This window comes from Nicotiana tomentosiformis, chromosome 11 (assembly GCF_000390325.3).
Source record: "Nicotiana tomentosiformis chromosome 11, ASM39032v3, whole genome shotgun sequence".
Taxonomy (NCBI): Eukaryota; Viridiplantae; Streptophyta; class Magnoliopsida; order Solanales; family Solanaceae; genus Nicotiana; species Nicotiana tomentosiformis.
This window is the reverse complement of record NC_090822.1, coordinates 45,372,099-45,391,830: the sequence shown is the minus strand read 5'-3', so window position 1 is coordinate 45,391,830 and position 19,732 is coordinate 45,372,099. Positions and strand designations below refer to the sequence as shown.

Below are 19,732 nucleotides of genomic sequence, written 5' to 3'. Positions count from 1 at the left end.
CATGATACATTTTTGTAGAACGTGAGTGCATGGAATATCTAGAAGTGTGTGCTTCAGTCAAAATTCTTTCACGGAGACTATCCACATTTGGAATACATAGTCGCCCTTGGTACCTTATTGTACCATCATCCATGCCAAGAGAAAAGTCCATGGTCTTATGTTTATGAATCCCCTCTTTCAATTTTGCCAACAATGGATCGTTGTATTGTTTCTCTTTGAATTCCACAACAAGCGATGATTCAGCCCTATTTTGCACAATTACCCCTCCTTCACTAGAGTCCACAAGACGAACTCCCAAACTAGCCAATCGGTGAACTTCTTTGGCCAATGGCCTTTGATATGCCTCCAAGTGTGCTAAGCTACCCATAGATTTTTGGCTAAGAGCATCCGCCTCAGCGTTAGCCTTCCCCGGATGGTATAAAATATCAATGTCATAATCCTTGAGTAATTCAAGCCATCTTCTCTGCCTCAGATTCAATTCCTTCTGTTTGAAAATATATTGAAGGCTCTTATGGTCCATGAATATATCCACATGGACCCCATATAAATAATGACGCCAAATTTTCAATGTAAATACCACTGCTGCAAGTTCTAAATCATGTGTTGGATAGTTCTTTTCATGATTCTTGAGTTGCCTAGAAGCATACGCTATCACCTTTCCATGTTGCATTAATACACACCCAAGCCCGATTCTTGAAGCATCACAATATACCATAAATCCATCTATACCCTCTGGTAGAGTCAACACCGGTGCCGTAGTCAATCTTGCTTTCAATTCCTGAAAATTCTTTTCACAAGCATCAGACCATTGGAACTTAATTACCTTCTGCGTCAGTTTAGTCAATGGAGAGGCAAGAGTAGAAAACCCCTCCACAAACTTTCTGTAATATCCATCTAAGCCTAAGAAACTGCGAATCTCTGTTAGAGTTGTAGGCCTCGGCCAATTCTTCACAGCTGCCATTTTCTGAGCATCAACCTTAATCCCTTTACTAGAGATAACATGACCCAAGAATGTGACCGATTCAAGCCAAAATTCACACTTTAAAAACTTTGCATACAACTGGTGTTGGTACATGGTCTGCAACACTGCTCGGAGGTGACCGACATGGTCCTCTCGACTTCGTGAATATACAAAAATATCGTTAATGAACACTATCACAAAGGAGTCGATAAAAAGCTTGAAGACTCGATTCATTAGATCCATGAAAGCTGCTGGGGCATTTGTTAGCCCAAAAGACATCACCAGAAATTCAAAATGCCCATACCGGGTTCTAAAAGTTATTTTCGGAATATCTTGCTCCCTGATCTTCAATTGATGATACCCTGATCTTAAATCAATTTTGGAGAAGTACCCGGCACCTTGCAATTGATCAAACAAGTCATCTATCCTTGGTAGTGGGTATTTATTTTTTATTATGACCTTGTTGAGTTGCCAATAGTCAATACACATTCTCAATGACCCATCTTTCTTCCTTACAAAAAGGACCGGTGCGCCCCAAGGCGACACACTTGGCCGGATAAAACCCTTTTCTAACAAATCTCTCAATTGTTCCTTTAGCTCCTTCAATTCCGCCGGTGCCATTCTGTAGGGTGGAATATATATAGGATGCGTATCTGGCATCACATCAATCCCAAAATCAATCTCCCTATCTGGTGGGATCCCAGGGAGTTCATCCGGAAAGACTCCTGGAAATTCATTAACAACAGGCACAGACTCAAGTGTAGGTGCCTCAGCATCGGTATCCGTAACCCAGGCCAAATGGTAAATACACCCCTTGTTGATCATCTTTGTGGCCTTAAAGTAGGAAATAAACCTACCCTTTGGCACCACATCATCACCCTTCCACTCAATAACCGGCTCATTTGGAAATTCGAACCTAACAGTTCTGGTTCGGCAATCGAGCTTGGCAAAACATGAATAAAGCCAATCCATCCCCATTATCACATCAAAATCGACCATTCTCAATTCAATAAGATTGGCCACGTTCTCCCGACCATGCAACGTGACAACACAATCCCTATAAACCCGCGCGGCCAAAATAAATTCACCAACCATAGTAGATACAGAGAACGACTCATGAAGTTATTCTGGTTCTATCCCAAATCCCATAGCAACATAAGGAGTAACATATGACAAAGTGGAACCGGGATAAATAAGAGCATACACATCATGAGACTGGACAGTCAATATACCTGTGACAACATCTGGAGAAGCCTCTGATTCTCGATGCCTCCGCATAGCATAAAATTTGTTGGGTCCTCCCGAACTCTGTGCTCCACCCCTAGCTACACCACGCCCTGTGGGTGTTGGAGTGCCTCGAGCTGGAGGAGGTGTTACGGATGTAGTAGCTGCAGAACTGGCTAGTTGTGCCATGCCCCTGCCCGTACCCTGGCGGGACGAACGACAATCCCTTTGAATGTGACCCTTCAATCCGCATCCGTAGCATATGGGTAAGTCCATGTAGCATATTCCTAGGTGCATCTTTCCACACCTAGGGCATGGGGGATTCCTCTGCTACTAGAATCTACCATCATGACAACCCTGCTGATTGGATCCTCTGTTGCCCTGACTGGGCCTGAAATGGCTCCACTGCTGCTGTTGACTAGGCCCTGATGGCAGTGCACTAGCCTAAGACTGAGCAAAAGATTGTGATGGCCCTGACGACCCTCCTCTGAATGTTGACTTTCCACCACCTGAAGAACCACCAAAGTTGCCCGTAGACCGGGCCTTATTACTACCCTCCCGCTCCATTCTATTCCTTAATTTTACGGGTCTCTCTGGCTTGAGCGAATGCCACCATATTTTCATAGTTCATATCAGAATTCAAGGCTGCTGTAGTGGCCTCAGTAATTACCAAGGGACTAAGGCCCTGTACAAATCAGTGAACTCTAGCCTCCATAGTAGGCAGCATGTAAATAGCATATTTAGACAGGTACACGAATCTCATATGGTAATCCCACACACTCAGGCTACCTTGCCTCAAGTTCTCAAACTCAGCAGCACGGGCTGCCTTAGTCTCGGCAGACAAGAAATGATCAATGAAGGCATCGACAAACTCATTCCACCTCACCGGAGAGCTCCCTTCTTCACGGGACTCCTCCCATAGTTCAAACCAAGAATATGCCACCTCTTTCAGGCGGTAGGAGGCCAATTCCACTGCCTCTGTTTCAGTAGCACGCATAACTCTGAGAGTTTTGTGCATCTCATCAATGAAATCCTGGGGATCTTCCTCTGGGTTAGTACCCGTGAACACTGGAGGATCCAACTGGAGAAACCTGTTCACCCGAAACCAATAGAATCCCCTGGCTAACTGGAAGAAGTGGGTGCATTATTTGACCTCTGGGTCTGGGAAGACACTATTTGAGCCAACATCTATATGGCTCCCCTAAGATCAACATCAGAAACACCAAAATCAAAAGCTGGAACTGGAGGTGGAACTGGTATATCAGTTGGAGGAACTGTTGCACCTTCAAAAGGTGTAGGGACACGTGCGGTTTGATCAGTTGTAGCAGAGTCAGGCAGTGTAGTAACTGGAGGAATATTCTCACTCCTCGAGTGCTCACCCGCATCATCAATTATACGATCAACTGTTACTCCTGGGGTGACATTGGCTCTTTGGCCAGTTCTTGCCTTCTTCTTAGGTGCCATGTACTGAAAATTAGAGCAACACATGAGTTAAAGGAAATCTTACAACCAGCTTTATCGCACGATTAAGAACATGAAAGAAGGGTATTATTCCTAAATGCCCATGTAGCATCCTAATTATAGATGTGGTCGACAACATACCCATAATAAGGACTCTACTAGACACGGCTCCGAGACATCCTAGGAAACTTTAAAACCTTAGGCACTGATACCAAGTTTGTCATGCCCCAAAACCGAGGAGCGCGATCGGTGCTCAACCAAGTGAACCCGACCGTGCAAGCCTGTTAGATTCCTTCTACCCAAACTCATTCATGAATAAAGATAATATATATTTTCCATAATTAAGCAATAAAGTGGTCATGTCTGCAATTACCAATTTCTTACCATAAGTTTCACCTTTTTTAAAGTCTCAGATGGACAAGTAATACAACCATAACATAGCATAGTTTGTCTTTTCCAGCACCAATACACAACCCACACTATGTCTACGGAGCCTCTATAGATAAAGAAGGGTGCAATGATTATGCCAGCAACAAGGCCCCGACTATACCTCAAACAGAATACACAAAGTACAAAAGGTTCATGACCCCGGAATGAAGTGGGGATCACCAAGTTAGCTGGGAAAAATGTGCACTGCTATCACTGATCAATATCTCCTGCTGTGGAACCACCTGCATCCATTGAAAGATGCAGCACCCCCGGCAAAAGGGACATTAGTACTGTCGAATAACACTAGTATGTATAACTAAACACCCTCTCAATAGAATGACAAATAATACAAACAAGATTATCATAATATAAAAGGAAGATTTAATCAACATCAAATCTCAATTTAGGATCAAGACAGTGTTCAAATTAATTTCCATATCTCACATTGGGAGATTTTTAGTATCGATATACCATTATCCACAATATCAGTACCATTATTCACCATACCAATATCGCTATTCACAATACCATTATTCACAAAACCAGTACCACCGTACTCTTAGCACGGAGTCCGATCACGACCCGATCGTCTAGGCTATCTCAGTAGAGACATCAACCACAATTTCTCTCAATATCAATACCACCGTCTTTAACATGGAGTCCGATCACGAACCGATCGGCTAGGCTATCCATTAGGGATATCGACCACAATCACAATTTCAATTACAATTTCCAGCACAATCACCACCATGTGTGTGGTATGGTGTCCGATCACGACCCGACCAGCTAGGCTATATTATTTGAGACACCAACCTTTTTATATCAATCATCGCATTTCATATTACTTTCACATCTTTTCATTTCATTGGCACTAATGGCCATAATTATAAGGTCATTCTTGGCACGTTGGCCATATTCAGTATTTCATGCTCACCTTATCAATTTCAAATATCATTATCATCATCAACAACAAATACAACTCAAATCAAGGTGTGTATTACACATGTCTAAGGCACATAGAGATATTTCACAAAATTTGGCATAATAGCCTTCATTTGAACTTGACTTAAAGTCGAAACATTATTAATGCACAGTCCATATTTTAACGCATCCTCAATTGGTAACATAACATGAATAAATCATTTAGAATGCTTGTTGAATAGATATCTTTCAACCCAATCTTACTCAGCATGGCCAGTCTCATAATGAATCACTCGGGACTTACATAATTTACATGAATATCGTGGGATTCAATTCTAAGAGAAGAGTTTAGCCAACATACCTCACTTGAGCTTCCTTACACTATAAATATTCCGGAATTCTTAGCAACTTCAATCTATTGTAAAAATATAACAAATTGAATCAAAATTAGGAAGATGATCATGGTTCGAGCTTATTTGAGCATTTTATCAAACACTAAGTGTGCATTAAGGTTCCAAGGTCCTTTTATGGAGAATTCCATCATCCCACAACCCAATCTTTACCATTTTTATCTCAAAATCTTCCTACACCCTTTGATAACACATGCATGTAAACTAAACAACTCTCATGCCCAAAAATTATCTTGCTAGTTACCCATTTTCAGAAAATTTTGAAATTAGGGTTTAGGGTGTAGAATCTTACCTCTAGGATGAAGACCTAGTGAGCTTCCCTTCTTAATCTTCCAAAACTCGAGCCAGAATTGAAGAAAAATTATTGAAAAACACCTTCTCACTCTAGGGCACTCTCTCTCACTCTAGAATATCAGATTATGTCTCAAAAATGGCCCAAAGAGTGTATTTAATGAAATAGAGTCGGGTTTTAAAATCTCAAAAATGGAGCTCCGGAATAAGGTATGCGATCGCATAACCGATATGCGGACCGCATATCTGTCGCATAATTGGTTACAATATAGCCAAAAGAACTGTCTGTCCGGTCACTATGCGGTCCGCATAATTGGTCACTATGCGGTCCACATAGCTGTTATGCGGTCGCATAATGCACCGCATAACAGTTATGTGGTCGCATAGTCGATTGCATAGTTGCTTCCAACTGATCCAATTAACTGCCTCACTCTGCGGCCATTATGCGGTCCGCAAAGTGGTTCTGCGGTTGCATAATGGACCACAAAAATGCACTTTTCTGCCAAAAATTTTCTTTTACTTTCCGGTGCATTGTTCAACCCAAAAAGTCCGAGCCACACGATGTTAAACTACAATCTTCAAACACGTAAGCCTAGTCCGGCACCATGAAACATTATTTTCTTTGCAAATTTTACCGGGCTTTACACTTAAGTACTTCGAAATTTTCCGGGGTGTTACATTCACACTCCGCTGTTAAAGTAAATCCTTAGCCACACGATGTACTCGAAAATCCTTAGGCACCACACTTTAATTCTTGAACCTACTAGAACCATTGTTGAGAGTCGCCCACTCTAAACCAGTCCCGATTTTATAACCAAACAACTAGTGCTTCCTTAGCATACGAATACTCTAAAGAAGCAACCGAATGAATCATTTCTCTTGCACATCACATTTAAAAAGAAATATCAAATCCGGGTCATTCCACAACCTTCACATATCAATAAGGTGAAATGTAGCACACATCCATCAAATTCCTTGCTCGAATTCACCACTGATGTTCTCTTACTCAGTCATAACTAATCCACTAACATATAGATAACCAGAAGTTGCAAAGACACATAACCACGTGATGTAATCATTGATTGTTGGCACCCCCACTTTGCTTTGAGCCAAAATCGCAGAATCCAAGGACCCACGGTGACTTTTCCTCCTAGATACCCTGATCTCACATCGTTACTCAGCCAAATTTCTCACAAGCTTTTGTTTCACTAATCATAACACATCCCGAATCATCAGCCATAACCGCACACTTGGCCTCTTGACAGTTGCACCATCTTTTTCAAGTTATCCAAGCCCCATACCGTAGAACATGCATCCTATTGGATAGAAGGTATAATCCTCAGAGGAACTTCATCAGAAATCACGCAACTCCTAACCTTCTCAGGAGATAGCCCGCCTACATAACCCCATATTGACATCCTCTAACAACGTTGCCATGGTTATAACAACTATGAAATAAGTTAGTCCTCCAGAGTCCACACTCGTCCACCAGCGATAAGAGTCAGTTCATTCCATTAACATCAACTGAATGTCCAATAATTCATTTAAAACTTGAGCCTATATTGCATCCCAAAATGACAATCAAGCATTCCCATTCCTCTACATTCCAAGCAAATGCTTTTTGTCATATTCGAACTTCCTAAGTACAGAAACTACCACCTCAAATGAAATAAACAGAATTTATCATTTGTTCACCCACTATGATTTCTCAAAGCATGTGGCTATCCTACCAAAAAAATCCACACGATACACTACCATTCCCACTATGGTTTAACCATCTTCCTATGAAAATTACTTGATTCCTGCTGCTCGTACTTGACCTGCTAACAAGACAACCACTGCGAGACATATCCCACCATGTCCCCTTTTCATAATCTGCCACCAATCATGCCTCCCCAAATCACGATGTATCTCCGTAGCACCTGAACTAAAAGGTTGACATCAACTCTAAGACTTCTTAAGGATCATCCCCCTCAAACCATCAACACTTGAAACACCGATTCGACCCTGAAGTCGCAACACACCGTCATCTTTGATAATCGCTTCTTAGGTACCACTTCGCAATACCGTGCTCCCAAAGCCCAACAAATGAGGACCACCATACTGACGAGTCCTAGTACACCCAATAAGGATGACGACACCACAACACAAATAAGAATTCTACTAAGTTCGAAAATATCCAATATCGCTACTCCGCCAACCAAATCCTAATCATGCATAATCTTATTGCCTCTCTTATACTAGAATTAAATAACGAATCTTCCAATCACGAACAAAATAATCCTCCCCCTGAAGCATTCACTGTCGTAACACAAAAGTGAACACCATATCATCCACACCAATACTGTGTGATAACAACACGAGAAATATCATAAAACATCGTGTATAGACCTGAACTCATGGGCAACACCAACACTGAACTGAAATGACTGAACACCCCTCCACACGGCGATGATAGTAGTTCACACGCCTACGCAGGAAAAAACATCTTGCACCACATCTATAACATCTCCATAATTCGTCGGTGCCCAACTAATATCAAGTGATCAACGTCGTATTCAAATGAGTAGGAAGGAACTGAAGACATACGCTTCAACCGAAATCATGTTGCACGATGAGGGATAAAGAAAAGAGAATTTCCCCTAACAATCTTGTAGCCTCTCAAAGATAAGTACAGACGTCTCCATACCGATCCATAATACTCTACTAGACTTGCTCATGACTTGTGAGACCTAAGTGAACCTAGTGCTCTGATACCAAGCTGTCATGACCCAAAATATACCAAAGGTCGTGATGGCGCACAACACTACCATTAGGCAAGCCAACAATTAAATCAATACGTAAATAGTTAATGAAAAATGAACTTCGAGACAATTAAAGAAATAAAGAGTGAAAATCATTTGTTTTCCTAAAAGGTATAGATGTTATCATTTTAAATGTTCGAATGTGGCCAAAATAAAAACCTAAAATCATAACAAGATATAACCAAGAGCAAAATCTAAATCCCTAAAACCATGTGTCATAAGTGAATGAGCATCTACTAGCAAGTACAATACTAATACAACATTTGTCTTGAATATAAAATAGACAGGATATAATAAAAGAATAAGATGGGGACTGCATATGTTGCGGATTGTAACATGGAATGCATCTCACCACAAGTCACCTCAGCAACTATACCTATGCGCCAAGATGAACACCATATGTACTTGTCTTAGTACTTACACAATTAGTACGTAAGTGTAGTATGAATGTATAAATTAACGCGTACCCAGTAATTATCTAACCTAGCCTCGAATAAGTAGTGATGAGGGGTCGACATCGACACTTACTAGTGGTCCAACAACCAAAGTACAATAAAGTACACAGGTATGAGGCATAGCAAGTACAATCAACGAAACAGATATATGCGCATAACACGATCCTCAACAATAAAGTAAATACGTCCTCAATTACCCGATACTACCTCGAATGGAATACCTAGTCAACACCTAATAATAAGTACAATGTCTCCTTATCAAATATTATGAACGATTCAACTGAGGCGAGCGACCCGATCCCATAAGAGTAATGGCACAATATCCTGCCGTGGTGTATGGCCTGATCCCATAATACTTCACTTTTAATGGCCTCTTTTCAAAAATTAGCATCTATTGACCTCATTGCTTCATCATAAGTCTTAGGGTCTTCTTCTATTAAATAGATAGACACTAATTCATCATTTAAAACATCAAGATCAAGATTTTTAGTCAAGGTAGTAGTGATAAAGTCAGGACCAAATGTCACCACCCTAATTTGCCCTCCGTAGGATGTCGTGATGGCACATAGTCTATGCGACTAGGTAAGCCTAACAATTGATAACAACTGAACAGATATAATTAACAAAATACTAAAACCCAATCTGATAAATTCATATAAACTTCTGGAAAAAAAAAATCTCAGCCAAACACTCCCCAAGAACAGTGGAACAGAGTCATAAGCTCTACAGAGTAAGCTAAAGTGTGTAGTACATCATTGTCTGAAAGAAAATGCAACAATAAATAAGAATAAGGTAAGGTGACTCCGAGGCATGCAGATGTGGAGCAGGTATACCTTGAAATCTCCAAAGCAACAACTCAAATCAACTCTACCATCCGGCACGAGCAGACGTACCTGGATCTGCATAAAAATTGTGCAGAAGCGTAGTATGAGCACACCACAATGGTACCCAGTAAGTATCAAGCCTAACCTCAGTAGGGTAGTGACGAGGCCAGGTCAAGACACCTACTAGGATATAAATAAATAGTATGAAATGTAATAAGGATAAATAATGGCAAGCGAACAAATAACTGATACGAAACAAGATAATATCATGAACTAATACCGGAAATTAAACATGGAAACAACATAAAAGAAGAAACTGAAGAGAACCAAAATGATCATATGCGGACAACAACAACTAGAACAAAGAAGAACAAAACAACAAGAAACATTCCCGCCAAAGCTCTTTGCAACATGAGATAAACAACAAAATAACACAACAAAGTATCGCCTCATGTGCAATAAGAATCACCACCGAGGTACCGCCTCGTATAAATCAAGAATAACAACCGAGGTACCGCCTCGTATTCATATTTCACAATTTCAATCACAATATTTCCTTTTACTACCGCGTGAGCCTTACATTTCAAATAGGTTTTGAAAACAGTTTTCCCGAAATAGCTACACGCACTTTAGCCCACCTTATGAGGCCGCGTGGCTTCACGTAGTTCCCCTACAAGCAACACGCAAATAAGTTCCACCTTATACCGCCGCATGCACATTAACCCCAAGCCTTATACCGCCGCATGCACGTAATTATCACATTACAATAACAACTCGCACCACAAGTGGCCATATATCATATTTTGCCAACAATCAACAATATCAATGTTTCCGTGACAATAGCCCACAGCTCCACCACAACGGGTACAAGAATATCAACAATAACAATGAATGTAAAATGCTCAACAAGGAAGATGTTCAACAATAATAATTTCTCCTCAACGTGATAACGGCTTTCACAACGTCAACACCAATAACTCAACAATGAGAGATAATGCATAATCGCGTTATTTAATAAGAATAACTCACAATGGAAAATCTAACCTGTAACAATAGCTTCAAATAATGGAAATCAACAATGAAAGAGATAACATGTAACAATAATAGAGGCAACAAGTTCAACTAAAGCATGAGAGCAATTTATCAATTAGAATGTAGAACAAGTGTTAACGAAATCATTTAAGGCATGTAAGTATAGACTAACACAAGTAGGAATAGATTGCCTATGAGAATTTAGAACATGATACTACAATTCAATTAAAGCATGGAAAGAGTCTAAGTAGCCTAAACTGGTCAAATACCACGTATAACCCGTGTACCCACTAGTCACCTTACTTACACGACTTTTACATATCACAAATGAATTAAACAATACCAATCCCAATGGGTAGTTTTCCCCACATAAAGATAGGCAAGACACTTACCTTAACTAGGCCAATTCAACACTAGAAAATAGCTTTTCCCTTAAAATTTGCCTCCACACAGCTCAAATCTAACCAAAATCGACTTAATATTATCAAACAATGCTAGGAAAATCAATTGAAGTAGATAAAGCTAAGATCTTTACACTTTTTCAAAAACTCAATAAACGTCAATCCGGGGCCAAGGCGGTCAAAACCCAGGTCCAATGGTAGATTCTGTCTACCCATGACCCCACGAGTTCATATATGTGATTAGTTTCAAAATCCGAGTCCAAATCGACTATCAAAACTCAATTTTTTATATTTCAAAAACTTGACAAGGTTTCACAAACTTTCACTTTGATTCACATGATTTTTTGTGTTAAAATCTAAGACATATTGATGGAATATGATTAGAAATAGATTAGAATCACTCACCCAAGGTTTTTAGGTAAAAATCCCCTCTCCAAATCGCCTCCTACTGAGTCTAGGGTTCAAAAATATGAGAATGAGAGATGAAATCCCGACTTTCAGCCATTATGTTCAGCTGCAGTTATTGCAATTGTGATACGGGTTCGCAATTATGATACAGGTTCGCAATTTCGATACGGGTTCGCAATTGCGAAGAAAATCTCGCAATTGCGGCACTGATAGGCATGGGAAGCTCTTCGCAAATATGAAGATGGGTTCGCAATTGTGAACCATGCTGCCCTCGCAAAAGCGACATATTTGTTGCGAATGAGACCTACCCTCAATCCCAGACCACTTCGCAATTGTGAGCCTGGCATCACAATTCCGAAACCTGAGGCCCCCCTGCTAAGCTCGCAAATGCGACCCTGGTGTTCGCAATTGTGACACCAGAGCACCAGACACCAGATTTTAGCAATTTCAGTCCAAAGCACTCAGGAACATATCTGAAACTCATCCGAGCCCTCAGTGTTTCAAACCAAACCTCCACACAAGTCTTAAAATATCATATGAACTCACTCGCATGATCAAAATAAAAAAATAATATCTAAAACTAAGAATTTAACTCTAAACGCATGAATTTCAAAGTAAAGTTCAAACATTTCTAAAGTTACAACTAAACGTCCGAATCCTATCAAATCAACTCCAAACGATACCAAAATTTGCAAGCAAGTTGTAAATACCATAACAGACCTATTCCAAGTCCAAAATCAAATTTTGAGCTCGATAGCTAAAAGTCAACCTACAATCAAACCTTTCAACTTGAAAATGCCAAATTTCGACAAACCAACATAAATCAACCTACAGGCTTCCAAAATTAATTCCGGGCATACGCTCAAGTCAGAAATCACGATATGAAGCTATTGGAGCAATAAAAATATAGTTCCGGAGTCGTATTTACAAAAGTCAAAGTTTGATCAATATTTCTAATTCAAACTTCTAAGTCAAGAATCAAAGGGTCCAAATCAACCTGAAAGCTTTCCTGAACGAAACTAACTAACCTCGCAAGTCATAAAATCATAAACACACATGTGTGAAGCATAAAAAGGGTTAATGGGGCGCAATTACACAAAATAACTGATCGGGTCATTACACCAAATCCGGCTTCAATTCTACGTCTCTTAATCCTTCTAAGTTTATTTTCATGCTCATTAGCAGTAACACTAGAAGAAGGCACAATATGAGAACTAATAGAAATCAATATAGAACCATTATTAGACACATCACTAGGCACATTATGTTTTAATGTAAAAACATGTTCAAAAAATTCTGCATCTCTAGATTCACGAATAAAATTATCATTCAAAGACATAAATCTATACGCAATACTATTTTGAGCATAACCAATAAAAATAGCATCAAAAGTCTTGGGTCCAATAGTTACTTGTTTAAAATCAGGTAGACCAATATTAGCCAAACATCCTCACACTTTCAGAATTTTTAAGTTAGGGGCAAACCCTTTCCATAAGCCATACAGGGTTTTATCTAAATTTTTGTGAGGGACTTTATTAAGAACATAGCATGCGGATAAAACAGTCCCCCCTCACATATTATCAGATAAAGCCGAATTCAAAAGCATAGAATTCATCATTTCCTTAAGGGTTCGAATTTTCCGTTTGGCTAAACCATTTAGTTGGGGGAATATAGGGAGCACTAACCTCATATATAATACGATTTTTCTCACAAAAGGAATCTAGAGAATTAGTATCACAACCTTTGTCAGACCTAAATCTCTTAATTTTTCTATCTAATTAATTTTCTACTTTTGCATTGTATTTTCAAAAACATGCTTTCAGCCTCATCTTTTGACTTAAGAAGATATACTTTAGTGTATTTAGAAAGTCATCTACAAACATGATGTAGTAATTCTTTTCGCCCTTACTAATAGTGTTCTTGAAATTTGCTAAATCTGAATGCACTAGTTCAAGCAATTTTGTCTTTCTACTAATTATATTCTTAAAAGGCTTTTTGGTATGTTTCGCTTCTACACAAACAGGACACTTAGAAAAACTATCAACATTAACTGCAGGAATTAATTCCATTTTTTTAAGTTTATTAATAGAAGCAATATTAACATGACCTAGTCTACTATGTCACAAAGCAATAAACTTAGCAATATAAGCAGAATTAGAAGTACCAGCATTATTTGTAATCTATTGAACGATGTTCAGTAAAAATAAACCTCCACTGAGGTAAACCTTTCCAACAAAGTCTCCCAAACGAGAAATAACAACTTTATATGCTTCAAAAACAAGTTTAAGACCTGCTTTGTTGAGAAACTCACCAGAAACTAAGTCTCTACGAAGGAAGGGTATGTATAGAACATTGTTCAAGGCTAAGGTTTTTCAGAAGTTATCTTAAGGAGATTTTTCCTTTGCCCATAACTCCAGCCATAGCGGAATTACCCATGTAGACACACTCGCCATCAGTAGATTCCTCAAAATCGTGAAATAACTCCTTGTTGGCGCAAAGGTGCCTTGAAGCGTCGGTGTCCACTATCCAGTTACTCTTGTTAGCCACCATGTTTTTCTCAACGACCATAACAACAATGACATCACCACGCTCAGTAAGGTATCTTCGACTGGAGTTTCCCTCCATGCTTTGAGCTTTGTCCTTGTCTCTGGTTACACTGGAAAGCCTTGTGACCATTTTTCTGCAGACATAGTAAGGTCCTTTCGACTTTTGAATTTGGCCTCCGGCTTATTGAAGTAATTCTGCTTATTCACATGTCCTTTCTTCTAGCATTTCTTCTGTTTTTCTTTAAACCTGTCTTTTAGAAAAGTACTAGAATATTCCACAAGATTAACTGTAGAAGAATTAAGAGAGAGAGAGATTTCATCTTATCCTTAAGCCATTCTGCCTCCTCATCTTTGAGATAGTTTGCTTCCTCAATCCTCATGTGACTGATCAGTTCTTGAAGAGTTAAGTTTTTCTTCTTGTGTTTCAGTTGATTCATGTAATCACTCCAGGAAAGTGAAAACTTTTCAACCAGAACATGAGCCCGAAGAATCTCACACATCTCCATGCCTTCATTCAGAACATCTGCAGTCAAGTTCTCATACTCGTGAACCTGCTCCATGATTGGCATATTATCAACCATCCGAAATTTGATCCACTTTTCAACCACATACTTCTTTTTTCCTGCATCATCTGCACAATATTTCTTCTCCATATTGCTACATGACTTTAGCAGATTTATAATTTATAAACAACTCAAACAGAGGGTTAGTCATATGGTTAAGTAAATGCCCTCGAACAGCTTTATTATCCTTTTTAAATTTCTTTTTAGCAGCATCATCAGCAACAACATTAGCAGTACTATTAGAAACGACATCAACAGGAGGTTCGTTAAACAAAACATAATCAACTTCTAATTGTTCAAAGAAAATCAGAAATTTTTGGGACCAATGCTTATAGTTATTTTCATCCAAAGGCTCAAGCTTTGGCAAGTCAGGAAGTGTTTTGTTAAGAGAACTAGCCATTGATCAATATTGTAAATTCGCTTTCAAATTGTAGGAAAAATAACTGATAATATTGACCAAGAACAAGAAGGAAACAAAGAATAACTTATCGAAAATACTGTTGTCGTGGCAAGACACTGCCTTGAAAGCGATTTTGGCCCTACTGGGTGCAAATCGTTAAAATCAGTTGCTCCCCAAGGTTCCATAGCACCTCCAAACATGCGCACTCGTGGCTGGAAGAATGGAGTTTGCACAAATCAATTGCCGAGTAACCGACTGAAGAAGACGGAAAAATGAAGGTATTTTCTGTGTTTGATAATTCACAAAGAAGACTGCTTTTCGTAGGCTTAAAAAATGAAGAATTAATTTTTTTGTTAGCAAAACCAGATTTGGATTATGCCACACGTATATCTCGCGTGCGGGGAGGGGGGGGGGGGGAGGGAGGAATCAACCCATTTTGCCTTCAGGACCAATTTCTCACGTATGCTAGGCCACTCCCTTTTAAAGAGAAGCCCAACAAAGACCAATTCAATATAAAGAGAAAAAGAAACTTTCCACTACCATTGAGAGACTTTGTCTTTTATAAAAGACAAAGAAGTGAGAAAAAAAGGAACTACAAAGAAATTTTTAGCATATATGATGCTTATAAGCCATATTATTTTTAATAATACCAACATATATGACGCTTATAAGCCATAGTTTATGACTTTTAGATATTTTTAGGCTATTGAGCCATATGTTCCACTTAATGTTATGCATGTTTTATGAGATGTTGCTTGTATGTTCATGATGATGGGTGTTAGATATGTTTAGTTGATTCGCTCTATAAAATTTAAAGATATCGAATGTCGTCCATGTGCTCCTTCAAAATTGAGGCGTGACACATTAGGTTTACGTCCCATTTAGATGTTATTAGATGCTTCAGGACCGCTGTGGATATATTAAATTTGGCATATGATATTTTATCAGTATTATTCTGACTAATTATTGAGGCGTGACACATTAGGTTTACGTCCCATTTAGATGTTATTAGATGCTTCAGGACTGTTGTGGGTATATTAGATTTGGCATATGATATTTTATCAGTATTATTCTGACTAATTATTATAATATTACTATACATTCGACTATTGCGTATGAATATGATGTTATGCTTTGCGAAATATTAGATAAATGATAAATGTTTGACACTCATTAAATGGGTAAGTCTAAAGATAAAGTGCATTTTAGGGCAAATATGCAAATGATCCTCACAAAGTAGATATTCATTTTACCAATTGACAATCATCTTGATCTAACCATTAGTAAAAGCAGGCACAATGTATCCACAAGAAGCACATATTCAAAAACCATGACCTGAGGAATCAACAATTCCCTATGCTTATCCACAACTAGTTGGTACAAAACAGATAATACAACTGGCCACGGAAAAACAACTGGCAAGCACTCGAGTCAGTAGTTGTTGGAAAGGATATATATGACGAGCGTAACACCTAAACGTTCCTAAGCGACACAGCCTCCACACACGATCCCCCTGCTGTCGAAACCAAGCGAGACATTAGAGATTGAACAAATAGAAGATCAACAATCAACAATCAACAAATATATCATGGTTTCAACTTTCATCTGTAGAGTTAAAAATATTGGCAGAGCAATCAAAAGATTTTATAAATGTGGACCACCTGCAGATGCCTATCGTTAGTGAGAGCAACCAAGGATGCCTCAATATTATGGCATATGGAGAGAAAGATTCAGTGTGTTCTTAGAATTTTGGAACAAACCGTACAGAACTGAAACTAGAAAAGCACTGATCAATAAGGGTGTGTTTGGTATTAAGGAAAATGTTTTTTCATGGAAAATATTTTCCTAGAAAATGCTTTCTAGGAAAATGGTTTTGTCAATTATTTTGCCTTGTTTGATTGGTGAGTGGAAAAAAATTTCGGAAAATATTTTTTAGTGTTTGGCTAGAGAGTAGAAAATATTTTTTTTTTTGAGGGGTCGGGGTAGGGTGGGAGGGGGGATGGGGTAGGGGCAGGGGGGTTGGGCGAGGGGGAGTTGAGGATGGGGCGGGGGTAGGGTTTGGGGTGGGTGTGGTAGGGGTAGGGGTGAGGGTTGGTGGGGGTTGGTAGGGATGAGGAATAGGATGAGGAAGGTTGAAAAAGAGTTTTGAAAAATATTTTTCCAATGAGTTAATGAGAGAAATATTTTTTAAAATATTTAAGCCAACCAAATATCGAAAAATTGGAAAACCCTTCATACAAAACACACCCTGAGCCAGAAACAATTGCCTTGCTTGCTTATGACTTATAATCAGACAACACTAGATCCAATTTCGCATGCTCTAATGAAGCATATTTCCGAAGTTACTTCTTAACCTGGTAATAGCAAGTAGTGTAGTTAAAAAAAGAAAAAGAAAATATGAAACGTACCAACTCCAAGAAAGAGGCACTTCGCAACAGGTATCGGGCTTTATTCACACATTGCATAAACATTTTCACTCTATGTTGTTTGCCAGATTAGTATCTTTATGTCAATTGACCGTTATAGTTTTCTTTTCAAACTCATTTTGCTAGTTTAACAAAATATCCAAAAGCGAGTTCAATGTTGTGGTTGTGGTTTGCACTTGATGAAGCATCTGACTTAAGTTTCTTTTTGTGTTGCTAATGCAAGCGATCAGGCTAACTCATAAGGATACAGATGTTTAATAGCATAAGGTCCAATTCGTCTTGACAAGATACATATTAAAATGCTGAACTTACACAATTGAGCAACCAGTGCTTCTGCGCCTTTTCTTCCTCGGCACCTCCTTCCTCCTAGGAGGTTGAAGCACAACCTTGATTGCAGTGTCAAAAACAGCTTTCACATTCTGACAGATACATAAAACAGTTTAGTAAAAAGGCAAACTTTATATATTGTAGTAGATTAATAGCGAAAATTTTCCTAGTAGTCAACATGTAGCTGATAATACTGTTGGTATTCTGGAAAATTTATTTTGTAGCACACTTGAAATAAATACCTGCTGTGTTTTAGAGCTGCACTCTATATAAGCTGCTGCACCAATTTGTTTCCTTAGCTCTTCACCCTACAGTGGAGCCAACTGAATTATTGTTGTACAATCTATACTGAGCATTTTCAAATTCAAAATGATATAGTCAGTACCATATCAGGTGTTATAATGTTTGAACCCATATGATCTGCTAGATACCGATTATCTTCTCGAAGATCTGTCGCGAAATTAATCACAGGTTATAATACTATGGACTAGGAAGAAATCTCGGGACATCCACCAGCTCCACAAAGAGTAAATCATGATCGTAATTATATCAGTTCAATACATACCTAATTTTGTCCCAACGAGCACAATTGGAACATTGGGTGCGAAACGACGAAGTTCAGGCATCCACTGCATACAATTCATAATAAAATTAAATCCTTGTAACTGAGAATTGCTTTTATTGGAGTAAATCTATTCATTTAGGAGAAAGATTTTTCATTTTTCAAAGAATGAGACCAATGTGGCTATTAAGTCGATAAAGTGTTGGATAATAGTAGTACCTTTTTTAGAACATTTTCGTAGCTGGCCCGGCTGATTAAAGAGAAAGCTAGCACAAAGATGTCTGCACCCCTATAGCTTAGTGGTCTCAGCCTGCTATAATCTTCTTGACCTTTAAGACACAGTTAGAAAACCATTAGCAAGTAGTATATTACTAGAAGCTAAGATACCTAATTTCATTTGGGAAAAATAAGAAAATAAAAATCAATCATTAAATAAAAAGTGGAAGTACCTGCAGTATCCCACAACCCCAAATTGACAATGCTCCCATCCACAGCCACATTAGCACTGAAATTGTCAAACACAGTTGGAATATAATCCTGCAAGTAAAAGCCCAAAATAGCTAGGTTAACCAATAGAGTACTGCTAAACTAGCTACCTACTTCCCTGGGGACAAATGAAGAACAAGGTTTCTTTTAAGTGAAAGAATCTTTTACATCCAAATCCCAGAAAAGAAAAGAAATTAAGGAAAAATAAAGAAACAGGAACAAGTAAAACCACAATCTCTTTCCAAATGAGGTAAAGAGGAGGGTTGGGTAAGTAGAAACTCACAGTGGGGAACTTGTTACTAGTGTAACAAATGAGCATGCAGGTCTTGCCAACAGCACCATCACCTACAGTTACACATTTGATGAACTTTGAAGCACTCATCTTCTCACAAACTTCTACAGAGAAGCACTTACTTGTATTTAAACGTCTTTTTTCAAGTTAAAGGAAAAGGAGAGTATCAAAGTGTGAAGGAGTTTCTTGAAGACTGACCCCTTGTTAGTACAGACAATAAGATACAGGTAGAGAGAGGACCAGGACCCCCTCTTCTAGTTTCAAGAAAAACACATTAAATAAACTACAGAGAGTGGCAGATATAGAAAGAGGGGAGTCAAATTAACTTTTTCAAACCTCTCAATAAATTTGAAAATCTTTCTATTGAAAAAGGTTGGACGATGTGGATGTGGATGTGGATGTGGATGTAGATGGGTCCCCTGTTTTCAAACGGCTCAAAACGACTTTTGTGGGCAAGCTGGTTTCCATCTTTTGCTACACTATCCTCCTGCTCTCTGCCTTGTACCACT

The 19,732-nt window shown here is 38.8% G+C and overlaps 1 protein-coding gene across 2 annotated transcripts; it reads right to left on the bottom strand.

The window, feature by feature from the left end:
* Positions 1-13,819: 13,819 nt before the first annotated feature.
* LOC104103596 (rac-like GTP-binding protein ARAC7) lies at positions 13,820-19,539 on the bottom strand. Of its 2 annotated transcripts, none has more exons than XM_070188176.1 (8): positions 19,215-19,494; positions 18,895-18,982; positions 18,665-18,774; positions 18,449-18,512; positions 18,269-18,333; positions 18,126-18,191; positions 17,869-17,975; positions 13,820-15,342 (listed from the first exon to the last, which is right to left on the bottom strand). In XM_070188176.1, exons 1-8 carry the CDS (start codon positions 19,311-19,313, stop codon positions 15,270-15,272), a joined length of 672 nt encoding a protein of 223 aa, XP_070044277.1. In that variant the 5' UTR covers positions 19,314-19,494; the 3' UTR covers positions 13,820-15,269. The 2 variants fall into 2 exon arrangements, with proteins under 2 accessions (XP_070044277.1, XP_070044278.1); XM_070188177.1 differs by lacking the exon at positions 13,820-15,342 and adding an exon at positions 16,354-16,646 and having other exon boundaries at positions 19,215-19,539.
* Positions 19,540-19,732: the final 193 nt, after the last annotated feature.

Bases quoted from the DNA above. Each gene is read 5' to 3' on its own strand.
- LOC104103596 (XM_070188176.1), bottom strand. From the start codon at position 19,313: ATGAGTGCTTCAAAGTTCATCAAATGTGTAACTGTAGGTGATGGTGCT. The intron at 18,513-18,664 runs GTACTACTATTA...AATTGTATGCAG, and splicing joins ACGAAAATGTTCTAAAAAAG to TGGATGCCTGAACTTCGTCG. The intron at 15,343-17,868 runs GTAAGTTCAGCA...CCATTCTTCCAG, and splicing joins AGCACTGGTTGCTCAATTGT to CCACGAGTGCGCATGTTTGG.